The sequence below is a fragment of the Protopterus annectens genome, chromosome 3.part1 (genome assembly GCF_019279795.1).
Source record: "Protopterus annectens isolate FY-2018-M chromosome 3.part1, PAN1.0, whole genome shotgun sequence".
Taxonomy (NCBI): Eukaryota; Metazoa; Chordata; order Ceratodontiformes; family Protopteridae; genus Protopterus; species Protopterus annectens.
In genome coordinates this window covers 715,524,581-715,545,922 of record NC_056732.1, presented here as the reverse complement: position 1 = coordinate 715,545,922, position 21,342 = coordinate 715,524,581, and the positions used below count along the sequence as shown (strand labels likewise).

General features: G+C 39.2%; 1 protein-coding gene across 1 annotated transcript in view; it reads left to right on the top strand.

Moving 5' to 3' along the window:
• Positions 1-19,547, top strand: part of SCGN (secretagogin, EF-hand calcium binding protein) — a 1,236,219-nt gene extending 1,216,672 nt beyond the window's left edge. Inside the window, exon 11 of the mRNA XM_044067071.1 lies at positions 18,527-19,547. Within this exon, the coding sequence (XP_043923006.1) occupies positions 18,527-18,655 (129 nt within the window). The 3' untranslated portion in view covers positions 18,656-19,547. The remainder of the gene's footprint in view (positions 1-18,526) is intronic.
• Positions 19,548-21,342: the final 1,795 nt, after the last annotated feature.

Here is a 21,342-nt window from a genome sequence, read left to right as displayed (position 1 = left end):
ATATATATATATATATATATATATATATATATATATAAAAATTAAAAATATAAAAGCTCCTTGAGATCCATGTAGCAGGACTTTAGTTTTCAAAAAGAGCCTCTTTCAAGGATATCAGCGTTTCCCCAGCCACAACTATCAATGAAAATTGACTGCCTAATGCTCGACTATCTATTGGCAACCATAACTATAAGTTTTGCTATAAGGCTTTTTTATAAGGTTATATTAGGGTTATGCTTACGATAAAAGGACCTAAATGGTTAAGAGTTAAAAGTTTAAAAGTATAATTAAAATTGTAGGTATGCGTTTAATCTATAGGCATGGTGGTTTTCGGGTCAGTATAAGGGGCACAGTAGTGATTTCTGCTCTGAGTTAATGTGGAATATAAATTGTAAAATGTAAAACATAAATCTTAGTAAGTTCTTCATTTTGTCCTCCACCCCTCCTTCTCCTCAACCCCTAACGACACGCCCCACTTATTACATCCTCCAATCTCTTGTCGCCCTTCTCAGGACATCAATCAGCTCAGTCGAGTGCCAGCCCCACCTCTATCCCACCCCCTTTCACTGATAACCTATCTCTGCTTGGCTTCCACCATCAGCATCCCATGTCTATTATGGGCAGGGTTTTCCTAGGCATACATGTCACTGACTATCCTATTGGCCACCTGTACCCACCGGCGGGAATGGGTCCACCAATCACCTCACTGACCTGCTTCCTCACTTACGTCACTGCATAGAGGCGTAACTCTTGCGGTTTATTGGCCCCAATCACTAGTGGTGGGATTTTTTCCATCGATACCCTGCCCACCTTTACTGGCCTATCAGTTACAGCCAAACAATTGGCGCCGTGTTCCTGAATACCAGTGGTTGCTCAACATAGCAGGGTTTTTTCACTGGCCTCACTCAACAGCAGCGGGATTTTTTCTGCCAATCCCCTGCTCATCATAGTTGGCCTATCAGGTACGACCATCTGGATTCTAGTACCAAAGGGCTCACTATTAGAGTATTATAGGTGACCCAAGCCGATTGGCTTATACCCATTCGCATACGTTCAAAGCACATACAATGCATGCACCTACCAAATTCACAGAGCCCAACCCACTAAGCTAATCCAATCAGGTGCATACCATACTAGCACCTCTCCAATCAAATGCCTACCCCTTCCCTACCAGCTCGGCCCGTTCGCAGAGGCTCGAGCCAAGCCTCAGACCAGTGTTTATTTACATCTATATGAGTTTAAATTACTAACCACATAGGCATAACATTTTTGATCTCTTATCTTTTATTTTAAGTAAAAATGTATGTTTTGAAAAATGACTAGTTTACTTTCAGCTATACCTGGAATTGACTCATATCCGCGGACTGAATTGTTAGTTTGGAGATGAGTTTCTATACAAGGTGAGTAAACTACACGTAAAATGATGGACATAATAGTTAAGAAGAATGATGTCACCTGAAAGTTTTAATCACCTTTTGCACCAGTTCATACCAGTTTTCAACAAGCTCGGCCCACTCGCAGAGGTTCGAGCCTAGCCTTGGACCATTGATTATTTATATGCATAAAAGTAAAAATCATTAACCACATTCACATAACAGTTCTGATTTCCTTTTCTTCCACTAATTCATGTTAGAATATAATATATAGAATATAAACAATATATTTTATTCTCAGATACACACTAATAATCCCTTGAAAATGCACTGAAACTCATAATTCCCTGAAAATGTATGGAAGCTCAAACTCACAATTCTGTCAGCATTCTGGTAATCGTTGTACAGGATTCAGGCTCTTGTCTCCACTGAAGCTCAGAATTCCAACAGCAGTATGGTAGTTGGTGTAGAGGATGCAGGCTCTTGTCTCCTGTAACACATGCACTTTCTTTCTCATACAGAAGTGAACAGAACCACTAGTTTTAATTAGGTTCATAGGTTCATAGGAGGGTACTAGGCTATTGGCCCTAGGGCCTATATAAGCCTAGCCAAAATGTACCCTGGCTTTCGCCACCCAAGAAAATTATTTTCATGTGCCCCTGTCGAGCAGAGCCACAGAAGTGATCCCGGGGGTGAATTTCCTATCTCCCATCCAATCATCAAAACTTTTCTTGAAGAGTGCTAATGAGGAGCTCCGTTTGACATAGATAGGCAGTCTCTTCCAGAGTATGGGAAGTCTCTGGAACGGAATCTATCCCTCCAGCATGTTCTGTTTATTGTGGTGATAAGGTTTGGTCCCTAGAGCGTGTAGCTCGGAGGGATTGGGATTTCTTTAAGTGGAGCATGTCCAAAAGCTCTGGGTTTGACATAGCTTTGTATGTTAGGCAGAGATCGCCTCTGAGTAGGCGATATGCGACGGAGTAAAGCTGGAGTTTTTTGAGATGGTCTGCATAGGGCATCTGTTTGAGGCCAGTAATCCTCTTTGTGAGGTATTTTTGTGGCCTTTCCTGTTGTTGTAGATGTCTTGTGAGGTACATACAAAAAGGGGTGTTGTACTCTATAATGGGTCTAATGAGTGATGAGTAGAGGGGAACAATGGCCTCTTTTTTTCTGGATGAGAAACCTTTTGTGATGAGGTGACCCATGTAGAAGGATTTCCTGACCACTGCGGCGATGTGATTATCAAAGGAGAGACTACTGTCCACCTGTGTCCCAAGGTCTCTTATCACATTTTCTGCATTAAGTAGACTACAAACTATGTGTTAGTTCATGGGTACAGAGTTTTTACCAAATGGGATGACAATACACTTTTTGGCATTGAGCTTTAGGCCATGGCTTTGACACCAGGCATTTGTCTCAGTGAGGCCCTTTTGTAGTATGTCCACATCATTAGGAGTTTCAATTATGGCTCCTAGTTTGCAGTCATCTGCAAACTTTGTTAGCCAAAGACCTTCTGTGTTAGCCTGTACTTCAGAGAAGTAGATACCAAACAGGAGAGGACCCAGGACTGAACCCTGTGGTACTCCACTTGTCACTGGTCTGAAGTCGGATTTGGAGTCTGCTACTTTCACAGTGTGGGTTCTGTCCATGAGCCAGTTGGCAACCCATCTTGTGACGTAGGCATTTATACCTAGTTTAGTGAGCTTATCTATAATTCCAGAGTGGGAGATAGTGTCGAAAGCCTTGGCGCGATCTAGATAAGCTGTGTGAACCACCTTACCCTCATCTATGGATTTAGACAGACACACACACAGACAAAACCTTCTCTGTTCTCACACAGCAGCACACACACATACACAAACCTGCTCTGTTACATAGCAACACACACACACACACACACACACACACACACACACACACACACACACACACACACACACACACACACACACACACACACACACACACACACGCACACACACACACACACAATTTCCTGTCATACAGAAATTAACAGTTTAAATTACACAGACACACACATTTACCTTTTCTCTCAACTGTACGGCCAAATGTGCACACACTCTTAACAGAACTACTAGCTTAAATTCCACACATGAGTGTGGAATGTATTTACATCTGTGTTGGCGTGCATGCATGCAATGCACGCATGGTCCTCCTTAAAGGAGAAGATGCTTGCAGCACTGAGTGGAGAATTTTTATTTTTTAATTGTTGAAGCCTATTGGCCAACCTGCAGCTGTAAAAGTGGGAGGGCACTCACTCCCCCTTGCCCTATGGTTCTGGCACCCTTGGATAAAGGAAATAGTAGTATGAGATCCAAACAGGAGTCACCACTGGAAACGAACCAATATGCGTAAATCTTCTTTATTGAGATGAAAGAACACAAGCGCTTTCACGTAGTTTAACTACGCTTCTTTAGGTGTATTTAAACAGTAAAAACAAAAGTTCTTATATATCTGAAATTTTGGCGGGCAAAATAACAATTAAGCAATAATGGCCTTTACTTAATTCATTAATCATGTTAGAATTTCATTTGTTAAAAAAACAGTGTATACACAGCCATTAAAAAAACGCTACTGATGTCAAAAACATTGAATATTTTAATAAATACTGTCATTATGACACAACCTTTAGCATAAAAAATTCCATGTTGTCATAGAACTATCATGAGGAATCTCCGTAGTTACGCTAACATAGATCGTATACCGATCCAAAAATTAAAACACATATAATACGCTTAAAATGTGAGACAAAGCTCAAGCCATGAAAGACAGAAAATACTTATAGGAAGCATCAAGAATATATTGCAAAAACATCGTGCCTATTTTAATTTAAATTATTAAAAGTCCTGCATTCAAGGAACATCGACTGAACTGCTTCAGTATTCATACTACCTAAAATCCTATTAGGAGAATGTAGTAATTATGTATCAAAATATACTAAGATATATTAAAATATGTTAAAATAATATAAATCCAATCAAAAGGGGAGTCGCTTACATGAAACTGATTATTTAGTTCTTCATCAGCCTGAAAGAATGTAATTTTCAAATTCAAACAGGTGATGAATGGTAATTTAAAGAAACTGGTAACAGTAGCCAGACACGCTTACCAGGAGGCAGTAACATTTGTCAAGAGAATGAAAGTCTGATGACGTAAGTGAAAGTTATCAATCAAAATGAACCAGTCAGTGCTTCACAGCAACTATTGCAGTACCTACCTAAAAATATTTACAAAGAAAACCACCAAGAACAACGTCACAAAATGCAATCAAAGCAAAAACAAATCAAAAATCATTCCAACAATACACCGCAGAATCAAACATGCCACAAGCCGAACTTCCCAAGGGAGTCCGCTATAAAAGGCAGCAAATGCAGAAAAACAAACACCGTATGACTGCCATAGATGTTATATAAAATATTAGTTACTATTAATACCTCATATATAAAATTAATAAACATATAACTCATACTAAAACACGAGACCGAGATTAAGAAAACTAATAATTGTGAAACACAATGTATAAAAAATGTCTTATACTGCTCCAAGAGCACAAATACTGTGGCCAATAAATGTAAATTGCAACCAATAGCATATAGTGATCATCTGAAAAGATACTTAAAAGTAAAAGGACATGAAAAAAAACATATAATGTGTTATATGAATTATTTCCCAGAATCTTAATGAGAATATTATTAAAAATATATATATTATTGAAAAATCAAACAAAAGAGGTATATATAGACCAAATCTTCTATGTTTAGGCTTGTGTAAGGAATATTCTATCAGATATTAAAGCAATATATGTGATAAATATATAACATCAAAGGCACCTTATAGGTATATAAAATATTCAAAAGAGGGCATATATAAGCCATGTCCAAGATCACAGAAAAACGTGTACTCAATAAGCCAGGAGCTACAGGGAGAAGGAATGTCAACCAAACAGGTCACAAGAAGGGGACAGTACCCAAGAGCTAAAAATCACAACTAATGTTATGTTGACCTATATCCTAAGACAATCTATTTTATATTTATAACTTTCTACTATTCAAAATGGGTTTAATAGATGCAGACTGATTGATGCCTGGATAAATGTGAGCTTTCAGGGTGAAAATCCATTTAAGTTCTTTAATAGCTAGCTGATTGATGTTGTCACCTTCTCTATGGTTAAAAGCCACTAGTTCCAAGACCTTGAAACTAAATGTATGAGTTTTATGTTCATTAATGTGCTTAGCTAAGGCATTGCACTCATGACCTTTCTTAATGTCATAACAGTGATTATAAATTCTATCACGAAGTCTCCTCTTGGTAAGGCCAACATAAAACACTTCACATTTATCACAAGTAGCTAAATAGATTAAATTGACACTGTTACAGTCACTATGGAACTTGGGTCTAAAAGTAAAACCCTTCAGGATGTTGAAAGCTGATAACCTTGGAAATAAAGGGACACATATGGCAGTGTCCACATGGAAATGTGCCCTGTAGTTCTTCCGTTACATAATTGTTAGAAGAAATCTTTTCTAGACAAAGTAACTGCTTTAAATTGTTACATGTCTTGTAACTAAATCTGGGATAATCACCCACTATTTTTTTAGTGAAGGCATCAGCAATTAAAACATTCCAATTCCTGCTAATAATTTTGTTGAGACTAATGATATCACTGGTGTATTTAGTGACATAACTCAACTTATCAGTGAACTTATCTTTGTTTCTTATATAGGGTTTTGAGATGCTCCTAGTGTAGTCATCCAGGTTGTGAGTAACATTCCTTTTCCTTATAATTTCCTGCCTACATTCTGTAATTAATTTAGAGGGGCAACCTCTTTCTCTAAGCAGAGCTTCCAAATTATTGAGTTCTAACTGTAAATTAGTTTTGTTACTACATATTTTATATATCCTATACATTTGGCTTAATATAATGCCCTTGAAAGTAAATCTGGGGTGCATACTCTCATAACGGAGTAGCGTGTTCCTCCAAGTAGGTTTCCTGTACAATGAAGTGACTATTTTATTCCCCACAAGGTCCAATGTTAAATCTAAATAATTTATCTGATGACAAGATGTCTCTGCTGTAAACCTTAGTAAAGACGTTGTAGTGTTTAGTTCTTTAATAAAATTAGTACACTCCAATTGTGTGCCTTCCCATATGAAAAGAACGTCATCCACAAATCTCTTATACATCCTGATTCTGCTAAATTCTGCTTGTTGGAACAAACAGTTGCGCTCCCAGTGAAAAACTACAAGGTTAGCGTAACTGTTAGCACAGGGGGTGCCCATGGCAACCCCCCATTTTTGCAGATAAAGGTGATCATTATACAAAAAAACATTATTGTTGAGTATTAATTCTAGTAAACAATTAATAAGAATTTGTCTATTATTACTATAGTCAGACTGAGCAACTAGGATCTCTCTGATAGGTTGAAGCCCTATGTCATTAGGAATGCAAGTAAAAAGATTTTTGACATCCATAGGGACTAAAAGTAAATCTTTATCCTTCTTATCTAATACAAATTCACTGAAAAACTCAACCAATTGGTATGAGTCCCTAAGAATATGAGGGACATTATCTACTAAAGGTCTAAGTAAGCTTTCAACAAATGAAGAGATGGTGGAGGTTATCCAACGTTCGCTGGAAACTATGGGTCTCATTGGTACAGGATTAATACCTTTGTGTATCTTAGGTAGACCTTTAATTATGGGGATTGTAGGGAACTCTATGAAAAAATATTCATAGAGTTCACAACTTATCTGACCACACATCAAAAGGTCATATAAGTCATTTTGTACCATTTTAATAATTCTCTTAACTCTCTCCGACGAGACCAATTCATAAACTGTGTCATCTGTTAGAAGACTATGCATGTTATGGTCATAGTTTGAAGAGTTCATAATGACCACGGCCCCGCCCTTATCAGCTGGCTTAATGATAATGTGGACATTGCTTTTTAAAGCATGAATGGACTCTTGTTCAGCTTTGGTAACATTAAAAAAGCTGCATCTTTTCTTATTCAAAGCAAACCATTCATAAAAGTCATTTTCACATATCTTCAAAAAGCTTTCCACATTATGTGGCATAAAGGGTATAAAACTACTTTTAATTCTAAAAAAATTTTTTAAGGTTTGAGTATCTAAAGCATTCTTGTTTTTAAATAAAATTTTCAAAGAAACATTTCGACAAAACAATCTCAAATCAATTAAAACCTCATTCAAAATGCTGGTTTGAGAAGGGATGAAATTAAGACCTTTATCTAATAAAGAAATATCGGCATCAGATAAAACATAATCAGAAACATTATACACTAAAGAGTTCAATTTCTTTGTTTCCTTGTGTTTGCATATTTTTCTTCAGATCCCTTTCTTTTTCTGGGCCCCCTGCTGTTTGATCGGCCTCTCCATCCAAGTTGTTGCTTGACTGGAAATGGTAAAAAACAATTGGTAGCAGGCGCTGTATCCTTAGGTTTGGCACCTGCTAAAAGGAAAGCTTTGGCTGCCTGTTGGTTTGGAGGGGGGGTATCACTAGCAAAACTTGCATCTTCAGTGGATTTAAAAACAAAACTGTTAGGTATCAGTTCCATGTTACCCATTGTGCTGATTGTAGATGAAGAAGAAGGAACTATATCAATGTCAGTATTAGAAGTCCCTTGTGAAAAGGGAAGAGAACTGGAGGCATAAGGCTGTTTTTCAGCATTAGAGTCTATTCGTGTGGGTACAGTTTCTGTCCTAGGCCATAAAAAAACTTGACCAAGAGCAAAATCTTTAGCATCCCTTACAAGTTTCTTGTGCTTCACCTGTTTCAGTCTTTCACTAAAAGAATGAACTTGAGTCAATACATTGTCCAACCTTTTAACAAAATATTCCGTGTTGAAGCATTCTGAAATGACTTTGTACTGTGAATCTATTTTATTCCTTAAGTCAGTTTCAAGAGGTGCAAAATATTCTAAAAGGAGGTTGATGTAGCTGAAACCAAGTTGTATATTCAAATCTTGCCATTTTCTCAATAAAGTGGGATGGCTGTCCCCATACGAAGGCATACAAAAGATACGCATGCCTCTAGGCACTATTTTAAAATGTATACATGCCTCTAGGTGCAATCTTTGCCATGCATATCTTTGTAATTGGTACAAATCATCCTGGAACAATTTACAAAGTCTATTAAATTCATTAATGCTCTCACTGTTAGGAGTCTGTGGTGAAATAGTGGCTTGGTTAGTCAACTCCAGAGTCAATAAAGGATTTTCAGTACAGTGCTTGAGAGAATCCCAAGCAGATGAAAAAGTTGTCCTCGTCACTGGATTAAAGTCCAATTCAATGTTAATCTGCTCCATTAGTCAAACCTGCAAACAGCAACAAGCAACAGAAAAAGCCCCAACAAAACTGTTGCAGGAAAGTAAAGACTCCTCGTGGAAAAAATGTGGAACAAATAATAGTATGAGATCCAAACAGGAGTCACCACTGGAGATGAACCAATATGCGTAAATCTTCTTTATTGAGATGAAAGAACACAAGCGCTTTCACGTAGTTTAACTATGCTTCTTCAGGTGTATTTAAACAGTAAAAACAAAAGTTCTTATATATCAGAAATTTTGGCGGGCAAAATAACAATTAAGCAATAATGGCCTTTACTTAATTCATTAATCATGTTAGAATTTCATTTGTTAAAAAAACAGTGCATACACAGCCATTAAAAAAACGCTACTGATGTCAAAAACATTGAATATTTTAATAAATACTGTCATTATGACACAACCTTTAGCATAAAAAATTCCATGTTGTCATAGAACTATCATGAGGAATCTCCGTAGTTACGCTAACATAGATCGTATACCGATCCAAAAATTAAAACACATATAATACGCTTAAAATGTGAGACAAAGCTCAAGCCATGAAAGACAGAAAATACTTATAGGAAGCATCAAGAATATATTGCAAAAACATCGTGCCTATTTTAATTTAAATTATTAAAAGTCCTGCATTCAAGGAACATCGACTGAACTGCTTCAGTATTCATACTACCTAAAATCCTATTAGGAGAATGTAGTAATTATGTATCAAAATATACTAAGATATATTAAAATATATTAAAATAATATAAATCCAATCAAAAAGGGGGAGTCGCTTACATGAAACTGATTATTTAGTTCTTCATCAGCCTGAAAGAATGTAATTTTCAAATTCAAACAGGTGATGAATGGTAATTTGTCAAGAGAATGAAAGTCTGATGACGTAAGTGAAAGTTATCAATCAAAATGAACCAGTCAGTGCTTCACAGCAACTATTGCAGTACCTACCTAAAAATATTTACAAAGAAAACCACCAAGAACAACGTCGCAAAATGCAATCAAAGCAAAAACAAATCAAAAATCATTCCAACAATACACCGCAGAATCAAACATGCCACAAGCCGAACTTCCCAAGGGAGTCCGCTATGAAAGGCAGCAAATGCAGAAAAACAAACACCGTATGACTGCCATAGATGTTATATAACATCTCTCCCCCTTGCCCTATGGTTCTGGCACCCTTGGATAAAAGAAATAGTATGTTAAGTAGCATCTACAGAGAGCAGGCTCTACAATAGGCCATTGCAAAAATCTTTTTGTACAACCTAGGGTTCTATAACTCTATAACTATCATTAGCCAATTGGTTGATATGATAAGAAAAACTCATAGCTGAATCTACCCATATATACAGGTCCTTAAATGAGACTACAGTTTCAATCACTGTGCACTGTATTAAATATTCACCTTTCAATTTATGTCTCCCACATCTCATATGCTTAGTTTTTGATGTCTTTATCAACATATTATTCTCCTGTGCCCAAATGGTCAATTTAGTCAAATAATTTTGCAGACATGCCTTATCTATAACACTTATAATCAGTTTACCCAATTTCAGGTTGTCAGCATATAGACTGTTGAACACCTCAGATGAAAAATTAAGGTCTGAAAGATGCAATCTAAACAAGTAAGGGCCTAGGACAGAGCCCTGTGGGACACCTTGACGGTAACCGAGGATTTCACCTGTCCAGTTGGTGTGTGATACTTGCCATGTCCTATTTCTAAGCCATGCAGCTATCCATCTTATCAACAATACATCAATACCTAGTTGTACTAATTTATTGATCAGTGTTTTGTGTATGACCCTGTCAAATGCTGAAGTTAAATCTATATAAATCACATCACAGCATAATTTTCTTCATTCGTAGCTGTCATTATATTGTTGTAGAACATCATGTTACAGGTGGTAATAGATCTATTTTCAACATATGCATGCTGATATATGGTTTCAAGTCCCAACCTATCCAGTTCTGACAATAACTTATCCAGTATTACCTTCTCCATTATTTTTCCACAGCATGAAAGTAGACTTAAGGGTCTATATGATTATGGGTTTGTCCTATTCCCATTTCCCTTAAAGACAGGTTTAATAAGTGCATGTCTCCAATCTTGAGGAATCTCCCCATATTTATATGACCTAGTGAATAATAAATATAATGGTAGTGTAAGTTCTTGCTGAAGTGTTCTCATGTCATTGTTACTTATTCTGTATCCTCCCTGCGCTTTGTTTGGATCCAGTTTGCACAGTTCTTTTTCAATATAATCTAATTTGATTCCAGTATCTGGGGTTACCTGGATGCCACTAGGACAACTTACCAACCCTTTTATTGAGCCAAACTGTTTTGCATAAGATTTTGTAGATATTCTTTAAGGATGCATATTTAATCTGAAATGGAGCATGTGATTTTCATACATGAACGTATCATTCTGTCCCAGACGAACACAGAGAATGGAGAGTGAGTGTGTGTGTGTGTGTGTGTGTGTGTGTGTGTGTGTGTGTGTGTGTGTGTGTGTGTGTGTGTGTGTGTGTGTGTTAAGATGCCAGTTAGGAATAGCAGGTTAGTCAACTCTTTCAAGCACAAGCCCTTTATGTTCAATACAAGGCCCTAGAGCCTACATCTTCTACAACAACTGCCAAACTGTCATCAGCAAGGACTGTTGACTTTCAGTGCATTTTCAAATGATGTGATTTGAGCTTCTGTGCATTGTCAAAGAGTGTTGAGCTTCTGTGCATTTTTAAGGACTGTTGAACTATAAGGGAAGAGAAGTTTACTGTTGCTCATATTAAGTTTGTTTTCAATGTGTAAATGTTTTGTTTAGCAACTGGCCATCATCGGTGTTTTTGCTATAAATTTTATAAGAAGTGTTAGTAGCACAACAGGTAGCATGTCTGCCTTTGGTACATAAGGCTGTGGATTCTACTCCTATACCTTGTAGATGGAGTGCTGATATTGCAGTGCCTCCTTTAAGGGGGGATGGGGTTGTTGCACTCCTGAATGTCTCCTCCTTTGGATGAAATGTCTAGTAACTATGAACCTGTTGCTGGTTTAACAGCCATCCCTTTTGTAATATTACCAGCTTATCATTTTTAATGTAAAATGGTCAATTTATTCTTCAAGGGCAGCAGACACTGAATTTGTACATGAAACATTGAAATGTAAAGTTGTTTGCTGGCAGCAACCTCTTCATTAGTTATAGATCTCTTTAATATGGTATTATTCAGATGACTTTTACTTCTGCAGAAATTGTATATATTGACTGATATTGGTGGATTGTAATGATAGAAGTTTGAGTGGCCTTTTGTGGGTTAAAATGTTCTGTGATGGGTAGTTTTGCCCTTATTGGTTCATACATTTTATTTAATTTCTTACTGGAAAACTATTCAGACCTTCAAATGTAAGACATACTATAACAAGTGGTGCTGTATTATAGAAGGAATATAATTTAGTACAATCAGGATTGGTGCATCAAAGAGCACATGCATTTATGCATGCTCCAAGAAATGTGTGCAAGGGGCCTATGATTTGAAAACAGCCCAAAGGTAAACTTAATCCACCACTGGCCAGATACATTTTCTTTGAATGTGGTTTTTAATGCTGTTTGAATGAATGTGTCTGTGCCTGTATATTTGAACTGCTTCTTACTGAAATTGGTACACCTTGTTTGCTGTAGCATAGACTAGATCCAGGCCTGCTGAATCTAGCTTTATTTGTATGCTTGTTGTTTGTTTGCTTGTTATTTCCCTGAAACACTAATTCCACCTAAAACGCAGCATTTCAGCGCTTCTGTGGATCCCTAGTGATATCTGCATTGCTTACTGTACTTATTTCCTTGTTTCACTTGAAAGAAAGTTACTGTTTGTTGTTTTTGCATTTAAGTTACCTGTAACACATTGCATTTAAGTTACCTGCCACTTGCTCACTAAAGCAATTATATAAGTCAGCACTAAAATATTAAAAGCACTACACCCTCACAAACTCCCCTTGAGTACCTTGTTCCCCATTGGCCCTTTTTTTCAATTATAAAGGAATTCCCAATACTATTCTAGCATGTCCAAAGGTCAGTTGTCAATCTCCTCTCCAGTCCAGCTGGTGAATCTGGGAATCTTGAGGCAATGTTACAACTAACTCATGTACACACACAACCTTCTCCTCCTCCCAACAAATTCCAACACATGTGAGAGATGCAACCATATAGCCATACTGGAGGCTAAGCTCTCTCAACTCAGTACTGGCGAAACCAGTCAGGAGGAGAAGGAAACCACATTCACTACAATTCCAGTCTCACATAGACCTACCATGACAGCAAACCAAACACATAAACACACAAAAACATACTCGGAGGCTCTAAATAAAAATCTGCCTAAGCAGCAGAGACCTCCAAAGCAGACACCTAAGCAACCACTACCCCAAAACAAAACACATGCAACACATAGCTCACAAAGCCAGTGTGCCGAACAGTCACAGCCCTTAAGGCTAAACAACACACCTGATACACTTGTAATAGGTGACTCTATCATCAGGCACACTGACGTCCCGCTCACCAGGCTGAACAAGGAGAAGGTCACGGTGAGCTGCCTGTCGGGCGCTAGGATCCGCCACATAACACAAGCACTCAGGTCACTCCAAGGCAAGTACAAATATGACTCAGTCATTGTCCATGCTGGTGTGAATGACCTGAGACGTACCTCCCTGGACTACATGAAAAGAGACATAGAGGAGCTCTCTGAGCATGTAGCCCAGGCCGGTATGACCCTGACCTTGAGTAGCATCTTACCCTCACCAAGAATGATGCCACAATATGAAGACAAGATGATCAATTTCAACAATTGGCTTAAGTATTGGTGTCATTCAAAGGGGATCCAATGCCTGTCAGCCTGGGATGACATGCTCGACAAGCCACGATGCTTCGCTAGGGACGGCTTGCACCTGTCACCCCTGGGCTTTCAGATATTGGCAAAGGCTCTTGCTACCCCCATAGTGCCTTTTGCAGGCAAGGCTCAAAAGACAAACCCGCCTCCATAGGTATCACAAGGGATAAGAAACTAAGAGTAATGCTACTCAATGCCAGAAGTCTAAACCTCAAGATGTATGCACTCAAAACTCTCCTTAGCATGGAGAACATCGATATCTGTGCAGTAACAGAAACCTGGTTCAAGGCTCCCGAGAGCACCCCAGCACTACCAGGTTATACCTCATACCATGCTTTTTGGCCCCAAAACTTGGACTGAACCACAAAAGGAGAGAGAGTATCAATATTCATCAAAGATACCCACACCTCCAGGTTGGTGGCACAGCACAAAGCATCAGAGACTACCCATGTGCAACTAACAGTGGGTAAAACTGCCTTCCAGTTTATAGCCTGCTACAGACCACCCTCCCAAACCCAGGAACCCCACTCGGCCTTCCTGAGAACACTGGAAAATATGAAGGTCTCTCCAAACACCATTATATTGGGCGACTTCAACTACCCAAACATAGACTGGGAGCATTACTCTAGCTCCAACACCCTAGCCCAAAGGTTCCTAGAATTTATAAACTCAAATGCTATGGAACAACTTGTTACCACTCCCACAAGAGGGGAAAACATACTGGACCTGATCATCACCAACATGGGGACTCTATGCTCCAGACCAGAAGTGTATCCCTCACTGGTAAGATCAGACCATAAACTAATCTCCCTGGATATTCACATCCCGACTCCACCCCCTGCCCTGAAAACCACAGTCAAAAGCTTCTCTAAAGCAAATTTCATACTCCTCAAAACTGAGGTGGAATCCTTCAAAGCCCCCGGGCCTGTGGAAAATACGGCCCAGACCACAGAATCCTTTATAAACGCATTCTATGAACACCTTCAGGAATGCACGGATCATGCAATCCCAAATAAAACCAAGACCCAATCCTCCAAAGGCAGACGTCCTGTCTGGTGGACCCCAGCCATAAACAAACTATACAATAGAAGGAGGAAGCTACTACATGATAGAGCAAAATCCCAAAAAGGGACGGCATCTCTGATCAGTATTAACAAAAAACTACGGGCACTCATAAAATCGTCTAAGGCCAGCTTCGAGAGAAAAATTGCACAGGACACTAAGGATAATCACAAGGCTTTCTTTAGTTATGTTAGGAACCTGGGTGGGAATTCCCAGATATGCTCAGAATTAGTCCAAAATGACAAAAAATACACTGAACCCACAGACATTGCCAACGTCCTAGCTGACAGGTTCAGCGCAAACTTCTCCCCCCCCTCCCCACCAAAAGGCAAATATCTATCCCAGCAGAGTGCTGCCCCCCCCCGACATCTCAGATGCTCAGGTAAGAGCTGCCCTCTCCAAAGCAAAAAACACAGCATCAATGGGACCAGACGGTGTCCTGGGCTGCATCCTACATGAACTCCAAGAAGAGCTAAACCCAAACATAAAACTACTGTTCAGTCTCAGCCTTACTACAGGATATGTACCCAAAGAGTGGTGTACAGCAACAGTGGTCCCTCTCCACAAAGGTGGTGCCTCAACGGATCCTGGAAACTATCGCCCCATAAGCCTGACTAGCTTGGTCTGCAAAGCTATGGAAAGGATCATCATGGACTTCATAAATAAAGATATTGGGGACCTACAGACACTGGATCCTACCCAGTTCAGCTTTGTTAAGGGCAGATCCTGCCTCTTAAACCTGGTTGATTTCTTTGAAACAGTCACCAAGGCCATTGACGAGGGGAAGGTGGTCCACACAGCCTACCTGGACCTCACAAAAGCCTTCGATGCAATACCCCACTCCGGCATTATAGATAAGCTCACCAGCTTAAATATAAACCCCTATGTCACTAGATGGGTTGCAAACTGGCTCAAGGACAGAACCCACATGGTTAGAATTGCTGGAGCCATGTCAGACTCCAAACCAGTTACAAGTGGCGTCCCACAAGGCTCAGTCCTGGGACCTCTCTTGTTCGGTATGTATTTCTTGGAGGTACAGGCCAACACGGAAGGACTGTGGCTGACCAAGTTCGCAGATGACTGCAAACTGGGCGCCATAATCGACTCTCCAGCCGACACAAGCATCCTCCAAAAGGGCCTCATAGAAACAGACAACTGGTGCCAGAGCCATGGCCTCAAGCTAAATGCCAAAAGTGTATAGTCATCCCCTTTGGCAAAACAAAGTGCCCACAAATTACCACATAGGTGGTAATCCATTAAGTACAGAAGAAGTAATTAGGGACCTGGGGACCCAAGTTGATAGCAATCTCTCATTTGACAACCACGTGGCCAAAGTGGTTAGAAAAACATTTTATATAGCCCACCTAATCATGAAGGGATTCACATCTAGATCAGGGGAGGTCATCGTGCCTCTTTACTCATCCCTCATCAGGCCCATAATTGAGTACAATACCCCTTTTGGGATGTACCTTACCAGACACCTGCAGCAACTGGAAAGACCCCAAAAGTACCTCACCAAGAGGATCAAAGGGCTCAAACAGATGCCATATGCTGCCCGGTTAAAGAAACTCCAGCTCTACTCAGTGGCATACCGCCTTCTCAGAGGCGATCTGTGCCTGACGTATAATGCCATGTCCAACCCGGAATTAATGGACATGCTGCACCTCAGAAAATCCAAATCCCATCGAGCTACTCGCTCGAGAGACTTGAACCTCAACACTGAAATAAATAGGACATGCTGGAGGGACAGATTCATAACCCAGAGGCTCCCTTCACTCTGGAATAAAATCCCAGTCCAGGTTAGGCAGAGTCCCTCATTGACTCTCTTCAAGAGGAATCTTGATGAGTGGATGGGAGATCATAGGTTTACCCCGGGTATCACTTCTGTGTCACTGTTAGACAGAGGCACAGTATACTAACCTCGAAAAAGGGCATAGCAAAATTAATTTAAAATGGGTGGCGAAAGCCAAACACACTCTGGCTAGGCTTATAAATGCCCTAGGGCAGATAGCCTAGTATCAACCTATGAACCTATGAACCTATGTGTATTTCAAGTGCAGAGAAGCTTACTGTTTATGCTAAGTCTGTTTTGATTGTGTTACTGTATTGTTTTGTTTAGCAAACAGTTATCAGTGTTTGTGCTATAAAATCTGAAATAAAAGTTGGAAATAGCTCTAATCATTGTAGAAGTAAAGAAGAAAATAGTATGCATACTGACAGGTTTGAGCAGTGTTTATGGTAACTGGGGAGAAATGGTCAAGTAATGGGACACTGGAATGGCCGGGAGGGTGCTTATGTGTGTGTGTGTGTGGTGGGTGGATGATTAATTACCCTTGCTAGGGACCTACTTGACCATGATCTTGCTCTGTGTTTAGGATCATCGATACATGAATTATCTCTGTTTTAGGCCATCTATAGGAAGGGGACTAAACAAATAAAAAGGACATGTGTGCCATCACTACCAGCACTGCATGTGCACCACCACTGCTAGCACCAGCACTGCATGTGTACCAACACTACCAGCACCAGCACTGCATGTGTACCACCACTACTAGCACCAGCACTGCATGTGCACCACCACTACCAACAGTGTATGTGTAATACCACTACTAGCACTGCATGTGTACCACCACAACTAGCACCAGCACTGCATGTATACCACCACTACCAGCACCAGTACTGCATGTGTACCATCACTGCAAACACTGTATATGTAACACGACTACCAGCACTGCATGTGCACCACCACCACCAGCACTGTATGTGTACCACCACTGCTAGCACTGCATGTGTACCACTACTAGCACTGCATGCATGTGTACCACCACTACTAGCACCAGCACTGCATGTGTACCACCACTACCAACACTGTACGTGTAACACCATGACCAGCACTGCATGTGTACTACCACTACTAGCACCAGCACTGCATATGTACCACCATTACCAGCACCGCATGTGTATCACCAATACTAGCACTGTATGTGCGGTTTACCTTTACAAAGCCAAATCACAATGGTGCAATTGCTCATATGAGCGAATCGTAACCACGAAAGTGAACACAGCGACAGTTAGTAATGTTCGAAAATCAGCAAATCGAAAAGCAGATTTGGTGATTTTCGAACATTAATGTAAAATAAAAATGTAATAAGGTTTAAAGCAGGGAGGGCAAGCCCCCCTGCACCCCCCACACCCCCACTACTTTAATATTCAAACTCTGAGATCACACTACAGTGGGGAAAGGGACCATTTCCCGAACCCCACTATATGGCAATCCACCCCAAAATGCCAAATGTGCAATGAGCGAATGTCAATGTGCATTCGCTCATTGCACATTTGAACCTATTTCCATTCGGTGTTTGCAAACTTCACAAACTGCTGTTCGGACAATTGCTGTTCGCCCTTATACAATACGCACAAATGAAGGTAAACCATATGTGTACCACCACTACTAGCACCAGCACTGCATGTGTACCACCACTACCAACACTGTATATGTAACACGACTACCAGCACTACATGTGTACCACCACTATCAACACTGTATGTGTAACATGACTACCAGCACTGGCTTAATGAATGTGAACTGTAAAGTGCTCTACTGTACAGAGGGACAAAAGAAACAAAACTAACAAACAAACAAACCCAGTAACCACTGAATCTTTGTTTTCCAAATAAAACCAAAATACAGAATGAAAAAGGTTCTGTTAGTTCATTATTAATTACCTGAAATGCCTTGCAATTCATTATTAGCATAAGCTGTGAAAAATACCTCCAGAAGTTACCACTGTATTTTTATTACACCTTCTCCTTCATTATTAGTGTAACTGAATAACTGGTCTCTCTCTTTTCTTTATTACAGCCCAGCATTAGTGGTGTTGACCTTGACAAATTCCGTGAAATCCTGCTTAATCACTGTGATGTAAATAAAGATGGAAAAATCCAGAAATCTGAGTTGGCATTGTGCCTGGGGCTAAAAGGCTGTCCGTGAAATCCTGAAAGAATGACAGTAATTGTTACCATTTAATTGCTACTCCAACAGTAGAACTGCATTATTGCTCTTCTAAGAATCACTATTGTTATACTGAATGTAGAACTAGTGGGCATCTAGAAATTACAGTAAAAGTGCATTGCATGCAGTTGCTTAAAATGGAATTCACAATGGTTTTAGAAAGTAAAGTATGCCCAGTCAAATGTTAGATTCCCTACTTAGCTCAGTTGGTACTTTGACTTGCGTGAATTTTTGCTTTATTTTTATGTCACATGTCATATGGACTGTGGTTGCTGCCACTTGTTCCTCCTACACTGCTGTGTTGGTTCTCACACCATGTGGGTTTTGACATATGTTTGCAGTATATTAAGAATGAAGTGATGATAGTTAATATAACTAGCTTGAGAATAACAAGTACATAGTACTAACAGTTACTTGCTAGTTAATATAACTAGCTCGAGTATACCAAGTGCACAGTACTGATAGTTACTTGTTAGTTAATATAACTAGCTTGAATAAACCAAGTACACAGTACTGATAATTACTTGTTAGTTAATATAACTAGCTTGAGTATTCCAGGTACATAGTACTAACAGTTACTTGTTAGTTAATATAACTAGCTCGAGCATACCAAGTACACAGTACTGATAGTTACTTGTTAGTTAATATAACTAGCTTGAATATACCAAGTACACAGTACTGAGAGTTACTTGTTTTGGTTATACCACGAACAATATACTGATAGTCAATCTCACATACTTGGCTATACTATGGAGAACATGTTTTTTCTTGTGTCATATTAATGTTATGCATTTACTGTGTCTTTCACTGATATTGTACTGCAAGGGCATAGTTTTTTCAGAACTATATATGAATAAAGTTTTAAAATGAACCAATACATCATTATTTGTTTTTTTTTCATTTAATTATGAAATTTTCATCTTAAAATCTTAAAATTCAGTTTCAACGTAAATCTTTAAGCTGTAAACATTAAGACCAACCGCAAGGCTCCTGTCAAAAGAAGGCAATGGTATTGTGAATATAAAAGAAGCAAAATAATTAGATTTTAACATGAATCATAAAAATAGCAATGAAAAGTGTGCATGTTATTTATTTAATTTTTCATTTCTCTATACCATAAGGTACTCTGGATAAACAGATTTAAAGTGCAACGATGGGTACAATGGCTGCTCAAAGAACAATGATGAACTTACGTAATGTTTTACAGTTTAATGCCTGTTTTCAGATACTAAAGGACACTGATGCTAACTAAAGGCAAAGGGCTTACAAAAAACTAAAATATGATACAGAAAGCATAAAATAAAATATAAAATATAATACATAAAATATAATACACAGAAAGGAGATAACTTTTATCCCAAAAGTCTGTGCTGCTAATTTTGTAGTAAAACTACATCTTTAATATGTCATTTTTTGAATATCTAATGATTATTTGAAGCCTACTACATCATAGACTGATATCACTAGAAAATCTGAAATTTAACAACACATTACCTTGGTGATCCACCAGTATAAATAAGCTTGATAACAAAAGAAAAAAATCTAAAGCTGTATAACAAATATAAAGTTACCCACACTATCAAACAGATCATCAAAGAACTAAAATCAACAATTAAAAAGATTAAAACGGAACACAGACTCTGACTAGAATCTAAAGCCAAAGATAACTATGTCTTTCTTTAGTTTCATCCAAAAATTAAGAAATAAGACTCAGCAGAGTTTCAAATTGATGAAGGGCGGCCACGGTGGTGCAGCGGTTAGCATTGCCACCTCACAGCAAGAGGTTCTCTGGTTCGATCCTTGGCTGGGGTGCCTTCTGCGCGGAGTCTGCATGTACTCCCTGTGGTCGTGTGGGTTTCCTCCTGGTGCTCTGGTTTCCTCCCACATCCCAAAGACATGCTGTAGGTGGATTGGGCACTCTAAATTGGCCCTAGGTGTGAGTGCGTGCATGTGTGTGCCTTCTGTGGAAGGTTGGGTGCCAGGCTGGCAACTCGACACTGTAAAATTCCACTGCCAGTCATGAGCGGACAGGTGATCCGCTGTGGCGACCCCTAACCGGGAAAAAGCCGAAAGAAGAAGAAGAAGAGTTTTGAATTGATTCAAAATCATATCACCCTCTCTGAATCTGAAAACATATCTAATATACTTGCAAAGAAATGTAGTGCCAGATTTATCTAAGAAACAGTCAATGAAAGTCCACACATTGCTGAATTCCTGTGATCTCAAAAACTAAAATACAACTTCTGTTGGTGTAGACAATACACAGATGCCTAATAAAACAACATCAAGTATGCCTTTGTGGAACTGTTCTAAACTTGTCTAACCTAAGCTTAGCCTCAGGGTAAGTCTCTGAAGTATAGAGAATGGCTATTGTCATACCCCTTCACCTGGGGAACTATGGACCCATCAGCTTAACTACTCTAATTTTCAAAATCATGAAATGCATCATATCTAACTCTAGTAACTACAGCATTAAAAACCTGCTATAACAATACCCTCAACAGTTTGGTTTTGTTGAGGGGAGGTCATGTCTATGTAATTTAGTTAATTTCATGGAGAACTTCTGTTGGTGTAGACAATACACAGATGCCTAATAAAACAACATCAAGCATGCCTTTGTGGAACTGTTCTAAACTTGTCTAGCCTAAGCTTAGCCTCAGGGTAAG